General features: G+C 37.5%; 1 protein-coding gene across 1 annotated transcript in view; it reads right to left on the bottom strand.

The window, feature by feature from the left end:
• Positions 1 to 287: 287 nt before the first annotated feature.
• The window catches only part of SELENOF (selenoprotein F), a 32,483-nt gene continuing 17,265 nt past the window's right edge, over positions 288 to 15,505 (bottom strand). Inside the window, exons 3-5 of the mRNA XM_049771281.1 lie at positions 8,296 to 8,359; positions 3,351 to 3,400; positions 288 to 1,148 (exon numbers count right to left, since the gene is read on the bottom strand). Coding sequence (XP_049627238.1) covers positions 1,017 to 1,148; positions 3,351 to 3,400; positions 8,296 to 8,359 — 246 coding nt within the window. The 3' untranslated portion in view covers positions 288 to 1,016. The remainder of the gene's footprint in view (positions 1,149 to 3,350; positions 3,401 to 8,295; positions 8,360 to 15,505) is intronic.

Here is a 15,505-nt window from a genome sequence, read left to right on the forward strand (position 1 = left end):
GTTACTCCATACTTGGTGACTGGAAGTGACTTCCCACAGTACTTAGCCCTTTGAGTTATCTCCCTGGCATAATAATAAACCTTCTATTATTTATTCTTGGGTTTGGGGTCAAATTGAGCCATATTCAGGACTTACTTCTGGGTCTGAGCTCAGAAATTGTATGCTTGGGGATGCTGAGGATCAAATCTAAGTCAGAGATGCATGCAAAGAAAGTTTTATTGCTGCAGCCCCTAAAACCTTTTTATTTTAAACATAAAAGGATAAATCAAAAACATTAAATCCAGAGATTCTGAAATTTTTTTATTTATACATTAGTCTTACAAATGATAATTTTTAAATGAATAGTTTTGTAAGAATATAAAGTACAAAAATTTGCTAATTGTCAGATCCACACAAATCCTTAGTAAGGTTTCCTGTGTAGCCTTCATTAATGCAAATCTTTGTCCATATTATTCCTACTACAGATATTAACTGTGTTTCCAAATAATAAAGCCACAATGATTTTATGCAGAGCATTATAAACCGTAATACTTGTACTGAAAAGAAATCTGGGTAATACAAAAATATGAAAGAATGTGCAGAGCAGGCATTCTATTGGCAGCTTGTCGAATCTCATCAAATCTTTTTTGGTTTGTAGTTTTCAGTCATTACTTTCAAGGAGCACAGAGCACATGCATGAAGCACAGTAATCATCTCCCTGATACAAAATCTGTTGTTCATAAAACTGGAGCTATTATCATAAAGTAGCAGCTGCATAATTAATGAGAAATCAATTACAAATCATTTTCTTAGTGATATCACAAATATGTGAGGATGGAAATTTATAAAAATATGTCTTGGTTAAGCTTGCCAACTCCTCAGATAGTATGAGCTGACTTCAACCTCTAATCAGATATTTAATGCCTGACAAGTAAAAGAATGATCCATGGAAGGAAGAAAAACGAACTTATTTCTAGGTACTGCAGTGTTTCATCTGCGAAGGTAACAAAAGGACAGGACAAAAATTTTAGCAAAATTTAAACACGTTCCAACTTTTCACTGAGGAATTCCTCGACGCTATCTGTGTTCCATTTGAGGATGCTGAGTTCTTCAGCAATGTTCCCACCATCATCCAAAAGCTTTAGTACAGGATCTGAACCACGGACATACTTAAAAAAACAAAAAGCAACAACAAAAAAAGATTACTGTCTTTTGCTTGGACAAAGCATTCTTGTTCTCCACTAACACCCAAATAAATGCAATCCAACTTAATTATATTAAGTTTTAGACATTTATATTAAGCTTTAGACACACAAAATATCTTAATTAAAAAAAAGAATTTAAAATGAACATCTAGACAGTTTAACATATAGCACTGATGGCAAAGGGAGAATTCTTAGATTTTTATTATTATTGTTTTGTGTTACACCCCGCTGTGCCCAGGGATCACTTCCTAGTAGACTTGAAACCATATGGGATGCTAGGGATCAAATTTAGGTACCGTATTTTCCGGCGTATAAAACGACTTTTGAAACAAAAAAAAGTCAACGGAAATCGGGGGTCGTCTTATATGCCCAGTATATCCCGAAAAATGTTTCAGAATGAAACAAACAAACAAAAAAATCAGGCCGCAGAGTTTCCAAATCTCTTTCTTGGGGGCTCCCAAACAGTACTCAGGAGATCTGGGGGCCACTTCTGGCAAAACGCAGTTAACCGTGTTGGTGGTTCAGTGCTAGGGCCCGAGGATGGGGTGTTGTTTGGGTCATGTAGTGGGGGAGATTAACTGAGCCACCAGGGAATTGCCAGAAAAGGTGCCTGATAAGGGACCAATCACTGCAAGGCTGCTCGGACCGCCTCTTTAACACAGCCAATCCAAGCAGGCTTTTGATGCATGCAAATTAGACAATGTTCTGGACCCGAACTGTAAAAAGCCTGCTCAGATTGGCCAGAGTCAGAGAGAACGTCTATTATAGTATAACCTTTGAACCTTTGCTTGCTGTGATTGGCTCACTGTAGTACATACAGTTGCAGCACAGGAAAGTTCTGTCTGATACAGCGAATATAGGCCTAAACCTATGTTTTAACTGCAAAATTAGGGGGTCGTCTTATACGCTGGAAAATACGGTAAGTTACTTGAAAGGCAAGTGCCCTATCCACTGTACTCTGGCCTCTCATTCTTATTTTTTTTTTTTTTTTTAGTACTCCTAGAAATATGAACTCTAGAGATAGAGAGAAACTCTAGTGTAATTGTTAGAACTTGGCATTTTTTGATAGAATTTATAAAGTTTAGAAATAAAGGTACTAAAGATGTAATTTCTTCTTAAATTGCTTATTAAAGTAGTTAGGGCTAGAGAGATAGTACAGTGGTAGGGTGATTTTCCTGCATATGGCTAATCTGGATTCGATCCTTGGCCTCCCATATAGACCTCCAACAAGAGTGATTCTTATTATTTTTTTTTTCTTTGGTTTTTGGTTTTTGGGCCACACCCGGGGGTGCTCAGGGGTTACTCCTGGCTGTCTGCTCAGAAATAGCTCCTGGCAGGCATGGGGGACCATATGGGACACCGGGATTCGAACCAACCACTTTTGGTCCTGGATCGGCTGCTTGTAAGGCAAACGCCGCTGTGCTATCTCTCCGGGCCCAAGGAGTGATTCTTGAGTGCATAGCCAAGAACACCTAAACATCACTGGTGTTCAAAACTAATTGGCCCCCAAACCAAATAAAACAAAACTTGGAAAATAATAGGAAGACTATTAGCAAAACAAATTCAACACTGCAAAAATAAATTACATAACACTATCAAACTAAATTAATTCCAGGTATACAAAGGTGGTGAACATTTGAAAATCAGTTTTGTTCATCACTATCAACAGACTAAAGGAAATGTCTCATCAAATCGTTAGATGCAGATATTTTTTGGACACAAAATTCCACATTTATCTATGTAAAAATTCAGCAAACTAGTAATAGAGGGGAACTTCCTCAGAGTGAAAAGAATCTACAGAAGTGCACATTCAACTTCATACAATTAGTGAAAACCTGTAAGCTTTCAATCCAATATCAACAACAAGGAACCAGTATCTCTTCTCAGCATTCCTGGTCAAAACTATACAGTTGGCTAATTCAGTTAGATGAAAGGGGGAGATGCAATTATTTCTCTTAGGTGACAGATTATATATATATATATATATATATCCTTCCAAAATATTGGACGGTGGATTCTGGACACCAGGCCTTTTGGTAGTTTTTTTCTACAATGCTAAATGGTTCTTAAAAAAATTAGAAATCACTTGAATTCTTACTTTAATTCAAAACAAAAAAAATTACTTGCAGAAAAAAAAATGATTACATTAAAATAAAATCACCTTACCTTGATTTGTAGTCCTCTGAAGAGTTTGGGCTTATCACTCCTAACAAAAGCTTCAGAGAAAAGAAAACAAAAGATTCAAGTTGTTCACTTCCAAATATAAGTTACAGTGAGCAATACGAAGAAAAATAAATTTAATTAAAATATTAATAAAAAAGGATTCTATAAAGTAAACTTGCAGAAATTGAAACATACATAAATGGAAAGACATTATCATATCCTTCAATGGGTAATATTTTAAGATATTTCAAATTTACCAAAATCCCAAATTCCAATGGAATTTTTCTTGCCTTTTATTTTTCCAATCACACCTAGCTCTGCGCTCAGGATTCACTTTTGGGTATGAAACAGATGTAATCTGGGTTGTTCATGCACAAGCCAGAAGCCTTAAGACACTTTACACATCTCTGACCCTTTCCAGAAGAATTCTAAGGGCTTCACAAAATGATAGATAAACTCAGCTATAAGATTAAAAGTATAAGAATGAAAAACAAATGTGGAGGGATTTCTTCTATGTCAATAGATTATTACTGACAACAAACTGAACAGATTAGAAAACCAAGAGACACAAATATCTCTATGAATTTTGTTCCTGTTTGTTTTTTAGCCACAACCAGAAGAGCTCAGGGCATACTCCTGGCTCTGCACTCACAAAACACTTTTGGTGAGCTCAATGACCCTATGGGATGCCTGGGATTAAACTCGTGTCACATGTGGAGGCAAGTGCCCTACCCACTGTACTATTGCTCTGGGTTTACCATTTGTTTGGGGGGAAAAGAAAGATGCTGAACAAGTCACCAAAAAACCAATAATACTTTAACTGTGGCTACATGCTAAAAAAAGCAACACCCACTAAAGGGAGGTTCAGAATACTGTCAATATTGAATACAGAACTTAAATAGAAAGTTCTTTTCCTAATACAAAATATAAAAAACCTCGTTAACAGTAAAACATTATTGGGCCAGAGAGGTAACATAGCGATAGGGCGCTTGATTTCTGAGTGCAGAGTTAGGAATACCAATCAATCAATTAAGTTAAAAAAAAAACAAACAGTAAAACATTATTATAGCCAGAATTTAAAGATAAAAATGATGTATCAAGGAATGTTTAATATAAAATATTGTCCCTATTGGGGCCGGAGAGATAACATGGAGGTGGAGCGTTTGCTTTGCAAGCAGAAGGACAGTGGTTCAAATCCTGGCATCCCATATGGTCCCCCGAGCCTGTTAGGGGCGATTTCTGAACGTAGAGCCAGGAGTAACCCCTGAGCGCTGCCCGGTATGACCCAAAAACCAAATAAAAACAAAAACAAAAACAAAATATTGATTCTATTAAGAAAAATAATTATAAGGTAAAAAAATGGACTAAAGGATATGTAATATAAAATTCATAAATGGTCAATACTCATTTGAAATATATGTTCAAGTTATGATCTAGAAATCAAAGACAACAGTTATCTAGAGAGACAAAATTTAAGTGATTTTGTTGGGGATAGTGTTTTGAGAAATATAAATAGATACTATCTAAAGGGTAAACTATTTCAGTCAAACAGTCTCAAAATATACAAACTCTAAATCTGCAAATTCCCTACTAAGATTTTTTTCATTCTGATGAAATAATTACACAACCACTGGTTGTACATATATAAGGTCCTGCAAACTAAGTGACAACACTGGAACATAATTTAAATGTGTAAAAGACTATTGGTAAAATAAAATTAACACAGGCCATACTATCAAATGTATCAAATAATTAGAAACGATGTTTATATATTTAGATGTAAAAATAATTCATAAATAGTTTGGTTGCTAACATACAAAACCTCTCTGAGAAAAATGACAATTTTAGTGAGGAGTTTCTGGGTAGCTACTAGAAGTGCTCAGGGACCATAGGAGATTGAGCCACATGCAAGCTAAGCACTTAACTCATATACAATTTCTCCAGCACCATTTCTTTTAGAGTCTAGATTATTTAATAACTCTTATCCAATAGATATTTAACAGGGTGAAACAAGTGAACAGATATAGCATGGAGGTAGGGCATTTGCCTTGCATGCAGGTCGGTGGTTTGAATCCCGGCATCCCACATGGTCCCCCTAGCCTGCCAGGAGCGATTTCTGAACATAAAGCCAGGAGTTAACCCCTAAGCGCTGCCGGGTGTGACCCAAAAACAAACAAAAAAATCCATATAAGTCATTCATGTTATTCCACCATTTATTTTCTCTCTATCCTGCTAAGCATAGACCAACTTATTAGAAAGAGCACTGTATTGATGAAGAATCCTAGACAATCAACTACCATTTTACCCACACAGGTAAGACAATTATTTTTTAAATATATATTTTAGTGCTTAATATACATGATACAAATATATGCTATCTGAGAATAAAGAAACTGGCAAAATATATTATAATAACTTTCTAGTTTACTTTCTTCTGGTTTACAAATTGCTGTTTGGAGATTATTAAAGAAAGTCATTGTGTCACTATATTTCTAAAAAATGTTCTTATGCCAGCTTAATTATCTTTATAACATTTTATAAAAAATACTTCAAAGGGATCTAATATATAAATAAATTGGATTTTTATATCAATATCTGTGTGAACCCTAGGAGCAGAATGTTTCTTTGCTCTCTTATTAATTCAGATGTGCTGCAGAGCTAGCTATAAAGAATCTGAAAATAAACAAAACTATCCTTTTATTCCAAAAAGAAGCTGAAGAAATAACAGGAAAATAAGCCTTTATGTTAAAGAAAATCTTTGAACTGTCTTTTTCAGAAGCACAAATAAAAACTTAAAAAAGGACAAAATAATTTGGTAGGACCTAATGATGTACCTTTGATCACATCCTAAATAATCACACAAAATACTCTAATGGTTTTGGTTTCTTTTTTTTTTTTTTTGTGAACTAAAATAGCCTTACTGAAGGAGAAAGAGAAGAGGAAAGGAAGAAAGGGAAGAACACAAGAAGGGAGAGAGAAAGGAAAAACAAGGCGAGAGTAAAATAAAGATACTTTATAAATAAGGTTAAGAATCACCCCAGGGGGCTGGAGTTGGAGCACAGCAGTTAGGTTGTTTGCCTTGCATGCGGCTGACCCAGGATGGACCTGTGTCAGATCTCTGGCATCCCACATGGTCCCCCAGCCAGGAGCTATTTCTTAGTGCATAGCCAAAGTAACCCCTGAGTGTCACTGGGTGTGGCCCAAAAACCAAAAAAGGCTTTTTGCCAGATTTTCATTGTCAAAAAAGTACCCTTGATGGGCCCGGAGAGATAGCACAGCGGCGTTTGCCTTGCAAACAGCCGATCCAGGACCAAAGGTGGTTGGTTCAAATCCCGGTGTCCCATATGGTCCCCCGTGCCTGCCAGGAGCTATTTCTGAGCAGACAGCCAGGAGTAACCCCTGAGCACCGCCGGGTGTGGCCCAAAAACCAAAAACCAAAAAAAAAAAAAAAAAAAAAAAAAAGTACCCATGAATTAAATTTAATAAGTCTATGAAACATTTCAATTTCCCCTTGAGATTCTTTTCTTTTTTAAAGCAGTTTATTTATTGATTGGTTGATTGGTTTTTGGGCCACATAGGAGATGCTCAGGGATTATTACTGGCTCTGTACTCAGAAATCACTCCTGGCAAGCTTGGGGGACCATATGGGATGCCAGAAATTAAACCGGATCCGTCCCAGGTCAGCCACATGCAAGGCAAATGCCTTACCGATGTACTATCTCTCCAGCCCTCCTTGGGATTCTTAACAACATTTGTGTGGACTCTAGGAGCAGAATATTTACAATTTTGTGGGGGCAGGGGGTTGAGAGGGTAACTTGGTACATACCATGCAATGTCTAGGAGCAAGTACTTCTGGATCTCTGCTGGGGTCATTCCTGGCAGTGCTTGGGTGATATATTTGGTTACCAATATTCTTTTTTTTTTTTTGGTTTTTGGGCCACACCCAGTGGTGCTCAGGGGTTACTCCTGACTGTCTGCTCAGAAATAGCTCCTGGCAGGCACGAGGGACCATATGGGACACCGGAATTCGAACCAACCACCTTTGGTCCTGGATCGGCTGCTTGCAAGGCAAACGCCGCTGTGCTATCTCTCCGGGCCCGGTTACCAATATTCTAACCTGGGCCTCCAGCATGAAAATATGTGCTCAGTCCTTTGTGCTATTTCTCTGGCCCTTCTTGGAAAATTGAATGACATTCTTTTATTCTGGGATGGTAGTAGGGGAGAGAAATACTTTGCTGCACAAAAGGACTACTCCTGGCTCTGTACACGAGGGTCACTCTTAGTAGTCCTCAGATGACCATATGGAGTCATGGATTGAACCTGAGCCTCTAGCATGCAGTCAACCTATTGAGCTTTCTCTGCAACCCATAATGAAATTCTTTTTGTGAAATGTAGAGTTGATTTATTACCCATTTTTCAGAAAAATAAAACCCACACAGGTAAGACAACAAATACCCAAATTGCACCTGGGGTTACTACTGTATCTTCCAAAGGTACTACTGTACCTTTGACTCATTCAAGCATCTTAAGGGCCTTCTTGTCCACTTTGGGAAACAACTGTAGTGCATTCTTAAGTTTTGGGTTCAATTTTCAGCATCACACAGTCCCATGAACACTGCTGGGGTAGACTTGGAGGTACCTAGTATATCTGATTCAGAGCAACTTTGGATCAAGTATAGAACTGGCTTTTAGAACCATAATTACTGCTTAAGATCCCCTCACCCACAAAGACCTAAGAGTGGAGGATGGGCCACCATTAGCGATGCTCAGGGCTTACTCCTGGCTGTGCTCAGGGATCACTCTTGGTAAGACTGGGGGATCATATGGGGTACAAAGGATGGAACCCTAGTTGGTTGTGTGCATAACAAACGCTTTACTCTCTATATTATCTCTCTTCCTCTAGGAAAAAAAATATTAAATAGAATTTACTAGAGTAAATTTTACATACCTTGGACTTGAGGGAACCTTCCCAATTTTCATCCACAGACTTCAAGAATGGCTCCTGCATATAGCTATAAAGAAAAAAAACAGTATTTAAAATTTTGGTCTAAACTTAAAAAAATTATAAAGTAAATAAGAATTTCATAGCATAAGCATTGTAATTAAGCAGATACACAAATCAAATGTTTGGCTAGACAGCACTATCTAACGGTAGTCCATCAGAGGAGGAAACAAAGACTCAAGGATATTAAATGGTGTAGGAGCTTAAGGACTATTTGAAGTATTCTTAAACCTAGACAAAAAAACTATGAAGACATGGCAATAAACTTGAATATATACAATGTCTTAGGATGTTTTTCACAAAAACTTAAACTTTCTAAATTTTTTGGATGTTAAATTTAACACAGATACTTAATAACATTTTTCTGGTTGCTAATTTTTTGTTTCGTTTTTGGACAGTGCTCAGGGCACTTCTACCTTTGTGCACAAGGGTCTCTTCTATGTGGTGCCAGGGATCAAGCCTTGATTGGCCACATACAAGGCAATAGTCTTATTACCTTCTGTACTATTTCTCTGGTTGCTATTTATTTATTTTTTTTAATTTTTTTGCTATTTCTTTATTGCTGAATATAAAACTCAGGATGCCACACAAGGTAGGCATGTATTTTACCATCAAGTCATATGTACTTTACTACCAAGTCACAAGTGGCCTCCTCTCTTTGGGTCAGTTAAACCCACAGTGCTTAGGGCTTACTCCTGGCAGGGCTTGGGGAGACCATCTGTGGTCTGTGCACAAGGTAAGCAACTTATCTGTTGCAGTATCTATCTACCATGTTTGCTTTTTAAGTGATAAAACAAAACCAGTTACCTTTAAAAATCTAATTTTAAATTCTTCATGACACCAAATCTATAGGCATCTTCAATGATCAGTAATCAATCATTGGTCAAGTAAATGGAAGCAAAGATAAATAAGACTATATCAAATTATTAAGCTTCTGACCACAATAGGAGAAAATATTTATCCATTACATCTGACAAAAGAATGTATCAAAGACACATACACACAGGTGCGCATGAAACCTAAAACAACAACAACAACAAAGACAATCACATCAAAAAAGGGTGAGAAGGAATGAACAGAAACTTCCTTAAAGACATACTGATAGAGAATGGGTACATTAAAAAATGCTCTAGATTAATGATTACCAGGGCAATGTAAATCAAATCAATAAAATATCTCACACCAGTGAGGCTGACACATAGCATAAAGAACAAAAAAAAAATCAGTGTTGGCATGAAAATAGGTCATCCACTGCTGGTGGGAACATCTATTGGTCCCACATTTTTTGGAAAGCAATATGGACATTTCTCAAAAAACTAAAAGTTGAGTTTCCATCTGACCCAGCAATTCCACTTTTTTGGTATCTACTCCAGGGAATCCAAAACTCTATTCAGAAAAGATATTAGTGTCCCTATGTTCATTGTAACACTTCACAATATCTAAAGTCTGGAAAGTATCCAAGTATCTAGAACAGATGACTAGATCAAGAAACTGTAGGATATATACACAATGGGATTCTACTTGGATATAAGAAAAGACAAAATACAGCAATTTGCTGAGTGAATTGATCTGTACAGTATGCTGAGTTAAGTCAGAAGAAGGGAGACAGATACAGAATGATCTTTCTCATAAGGGGGATATAAAGAAGAAAGGCAAGGGAATAACAAATGGTCAAAGTCAACAGAGATTGATAAGTGGTTCACACAACTGATATTACCATGTCGGAGAAATGACAGGAATGGAGACAGGGTTTGAGGGAGAGGAGGAACCCCAAGACAATGGTAGAAAAAATATGGACACTGAGGGAGGGTGTGGTGTTAGAAATATGTATGCATGAAACTGTTATTAACAATGCATGCATTAAACTGTCAGTATACTAACTCACAGTAAAATAAAAGAATTAAAAGAGTAACCAGAAATTACTATGTAAAGTTACTATAGGAAAATTAGCAGAATTTCATTATTAAAATCTTAAATATTGGGGCCAATGCGGTGGCACAAGCGGTAGAGCATTTGTCTTGCACAGGCTAACCTAGGATGAACTGCGGTTCAATCCCCCGCTGAGCATCACAAGGTGTGGCCCAAAAACCAAAAAACAAAACAAAACAAAACAAAACAAAAAAACCAACCAACCAAAAAACACCCCAACAACAACAACAAAACCCCCAAAACCCAAAATCTTAAATATTACTATTTTTCCTTAGTGAAATTAAATAGAAAGGAATTCTGTGGTTAAGCCTTACTTTTGTAATTAAAGAACCTCTATTTTTCTCTTCATAGTAGTATGCATATTTATTTTATATTTTTGTTGTTTTGGGCCACAACTTGTGGTACTTAAGAGATTATTCTTGGTTCTGAGCTCATGAAATCACTCCTTGAAGACTCTGGGAACTGTATGGGATGTCACGGATCAAAACCAGGTTAACTACGTGCAAGGTAAGTGCCCTGTTGCTCAGGCCCTAAGATACAATTTTTTTTTTAAACTTAATTTCACATAATCAAAGGCTATTCATCATCATCATTATTTTTTTGATTTGGGTCAATTTTGGCAGTGTTCAGGAAACCAGATGGGGTCCTGGGAATCAAATCAGGCTCAGCTGCACAAAAGTTAAGTGCCTTATTTTCTGTTCTAGCTCTCCATCTCTGACAATTTATGTTTTTAAACATCGTGGTGACTCAGATTATAAAAAATATTCTCTTTTTTTATAAATTTTTTTTTTTATTTTTTAACTGAAATCCAACTACAAACATGTTTACAATCATGGTGCTTGAAGACACTATTATAAGAAAAGAAATTAGGGGCCGGAGAGATAGCATGGAGGTAAGGCGTTTGCCTTTCATGCAGGTCATCGGTTCAAATCCTGGCGTACCATATGGTCCCCCGTGCCTGCCAGGAGCAATTTCTGAGCATGGACCCAGGAGTAATCCCTGAGCACTGCCGGGTGTGACCCAAAACCACACACACACACAAAAAGAAATTAAAAATAAATCTTCAGTTCATTTTCTTTTTTTCTTTTACTTCTTCCTTTCTCCTTTTCTTTCTTATTCTTCTTCCTACTCTTCTATTTCCTCTTTTTTCTTTCTCCTCCTCTTCTTCTCACACTTCCACCAGCTCTTCTTAATATTCTCTTCCTGAGTCTCTGGGACTCCAATGATTCCTATGTTGTTTCTGTGAGTTTATCAAAGACTTCTATTTTCTTTTTTTTTTTTTTTTTTTTTGATTTTTTTTTTTTTTTTTTTTTTTGTTTTTTTGGCCAAACCCAGCGTTGCTCAGGGGTTACTCCTGGCTGTCTGCTCAGAAATAGCTCCTGGCAGGCACGGGGGACCATATGGGACACCGGGATTTGAACCAACCACCTTTGGTCCTGGATCGGCTGCTTGCAAGGCAAACGCCACTGTGCTATCTCTCCGGGCCCAGACTTCTATTTTCATCTGTTCACCCTTTTTTGAGTAGTTTATTCATTGTCTGATCATTTGCTTTAAAGTTCTTTTCTAGTATCTTCTGCTATATGGAGTTGTTCTGCATCTCATCCTCTGGCTCACTGACCCCATCCTCAGCTGCTCTTACTCCCTTGGAAAGGCTTTCCATTGAGATTTTCATTTCATCTACTGAGTTTTTCAGACCTGTTGTTTCAGTCTGGAGTTTTCTGAGTTCTATCATCCTGGTCTGTTCAGCTCAATCTACACTTGCTCTGAATTCTTTTGAGTATCCTCCATATTAATACTCTAAACTTATCTGAGAGGCTTTTCAGGTTATCTTCATTCTCTATGCATGGTGTTGTCCTGCATTGTTTCCCCATTCAACACTTATATAGTGGTATCGCAGAGCATGATCCTCTGGCTCCACTGTATTGGGTGGGGCCCTTACCGGTTTTGGGCCCTGAAGATTGTGTTTGATGGCATCTTCTTGGCTGTCTTGTGCAGAAAAGCCTAACAAATATTTTTAACTCTTTGAAATTACAGATACCTTTAAGAATATAATGAAAGGTAGCTTAATTTGGGTTATTCCTAGTCTCTGAAACAAATGGATTTTAGATTAAGAACTCTGGTCATCTCTAAGATACCTGTATGATAAAAGTTTAAGATTAAATTCACCCAATTCTATAAACTGCTTTTAAATAAAACTTAGTTCATTTTGGTTACATAAATTCCTCTAAATGTATTTAATTTTTTAAGTTAAAGGTGACAGGTGAATGGGGAATAAGGATATGAGACAACCTCAAGGGCAAAATGGTGGGTAAGGGCCACCCAAGTAATGTAACTGGTGGTTAGGGTTGGTAAAGTATGCTTCAAGCACCATGTGGCATAAATAGTAATGTCCCACCAGCACAAAGTAGCAAAGGTAATTTGGAAACCACTTACCCACACAGCCCACACCTGTAATGAGTGTAGGAGCTTGTGAGAAGGACAGTAAATGAAAAAGCACGTACCGCAGATTGTGATGTGCGCAACATAGAATGTACCATATCTTAAAATTTGAAGATATTAATAATGTATGAAAAGATATTCAACATTATTAATCATTAGGAAAATGCATATATATATATATTTTTTTTTTTTTTGGTCACACCCGGCAGAGTTCAGAGGTTACTCCTGGCTCTATGCTCAGAAATCGCTCCTGGCAGGCTTGAGGGACCATATGGGATGCTGGAATTTGAACCAGTCCTTCAGCGTGCAAGGCAAACGCTCTACCTCCATGCTATCTTTCTGGCCCCAGTGAAACACATATTAAAACCATAATGAAATGTTATATCCCATTCATTAGGTGGGCTCTTATCAAAATACCCTAGAGATCAATAGGATGAGAATGTCGAGAAGGCTCTTTATATTCTGATACTGGAAACATCAATCATTGAAGTTACTGTGGAAAATGAAAGTTACTTAAAAAAGTAAAAGTCCATCTACTATGGAGATCCATAGTAGAGTGCATAGTTTACATATGTAACATCCTGTATTTGATCCCAGCACAACCCCATAAATGAAAATAAAGTTATAGTATGACCCAGCAATTACAATCCTAATGTATATTTAAAAGAAGAACTTCAACAGGTATTTGTATATCAATATTCAAAGCACCACACAAATATATTCAAAGATAATACACTGTAACAGTCAAAGGCAGAAGTAACCCAAGTTTTCACTGACAGCTAGGTAAAAGGAAAAATATTCAAATAAATACAGTATCATGGATGGATCTTTGTGTGAGAAGAGATATACCCAGAGGTGTTTGAAGGCTATATTGCCAGCTTGTCTTGGGGGACAATTGATGCCAGGAATCTGCCCTTTGAGCTATCTTCCTTGCCCAACATGGATGAATCTTAAGAGACACAGATCTGTGTGGAATATAACAGGCACAAGATGGTGAACACTACATGATTATACTTAAATGAGGTAGGCACTCATCAAATTTAGAAATGGAAAGGAAAATGGTTGTTGCCAGAGGCTGGGTGAAGGAGAAATCTGAGTTACTGTTTCATAAGTAGGAGGCTCCAGTGAGAAGAGATAAAAAAAAGTGCTAAAGCCAGTTTGTGATGATGGTTATACAATGTGAATGTACTTAATATTACAACTAAATCTCTATAAACAGTTAAAATGGTTAATTTCATATTGTGTATATTTTACTACAAAATAAATTAAGTGTATTAAATAAAATTCAGTTATTATTTATATTTTAAGGGAGATTCTGAACCACACTCAGTGGTATTCAGGGCTTAGTTCTGAATCTGTGCTCAGGGATTACTCCTGATGGGGGTCAGGAACAACATGGGGTGTCAGGGTTGGTGGCATGCAAGGCAAATGCACTGCCAACTGTATAATCTCTCTGGCCCTTTATTTGCAAATTTTAATCCCTTGGAATATCTAAACCAGGGATCTCAAACTCAAATTACATGGGGGCCCGCAGGAGGCTAAGTCGGGGTGATCCTTGAGTGCAAAGTCAGTAGTAAGCCTTGAACATTGGGGGGTGTGACCCAAACAACTAAAACAAAACAAAACAAAAAAATATTCCTCTAGGGCAGGGCCACAAACTGTTATACGGAGGGCCGCAAACAGCCTTCGGGCCGGGAGTTTGAGACCCCTGATTTAAGCAGAGATCCTTATATGATGCTCAGGGGTTACTCCTGGCTGTCTGCTCAGAAATAGCTCCTGGCAAGCACGGGGGACCATATGGGACACCGGGATTTGAACCAACCACCTTTGGTCCTGGGTCGGCTGCTTGCAAGGCAAACACCGCTGTGCTATCTCTCCGGGCCCATGATGAGCTTTTTTTATACTGTGGTTTCAGATACTATTTATATATTAATCCATGGAAAATGGCAACTGTTTGGAGCACTGGAATAAATGGAGGAGACTGTTTCTAATTGGAGAATAGCCTCAGAAACCCTGCTCAACTGAGACTCACCTTGTTATCTTTATTTATTTTTGTTTTTGTTTATTTTGCCACACCTATCGGTACTCAAAGGTTACTTCTGGTTCTGTACTCAGAATTCACTCCTGGCAGGCTTGAGGGACCATAAGGGATGCTGGGGATGGAACCCGAGTCAGCAGCATGGAAGATAGATGCCCTCCCCACTGAACAATCGCTCCAGTCTCAACCTTGTTTTCTTAAGGGTGAAAGTATTCTGTATGGAAGCATACATTTAATCTACCTACTTACAGAAAATACTTCTCTGTACCATAGAATGCCTATGTATTAATTTAATACATCATCTACATACTCTAATAAATAGGCAGCTCAGATGTGGTGCTCTCCTCCAGGAAAAGTTTGAGCCCTATTCTCAAGAGAATCCCCTCAGTAAAATCCCACAGTAATCTGCTCTACCACTCTGAACTGGAAATATTCTAAAAGTTGACTGTGGAGAGGAAATGTCCTATTAATCATCATTTCCCCCTAGACTGGAAACAAAGCATCTCAATATGTGAGCTTGAATGGGTCTAATTATTCATTTAACAGAACTAAATGCTTCTTTTCGAAATCATGTCACCTAAAAAATATTTTAGGAGCCCTCGAAATATTTAGTAAAGTGGACCGCACTGAGGTCTAGCTTAGGGTAAACAAAAATAAAACTGCAGAATAGTTTAATGTCAAATTCTAAAAGTGTTAACTCTAATGCTAGTTGGTATTCTATGGTTTTATAGCATTCCTAGGAAAAGTTTT

Source organism: Suncus etruscus, chromosome 4 (assembly GCF_024139225.1).
Source record: "Suncus etruscus isolate mSunEtr1 chromosome 4, mSunEtr1.pri.cur, whole genome shotgun sequence".
Lineage (NCBI taxonomy): Eukaryota > Metazoa > Chordata > Mammalia > Eulipotyphla > Soricidae > Suncus > Suncus etruscus.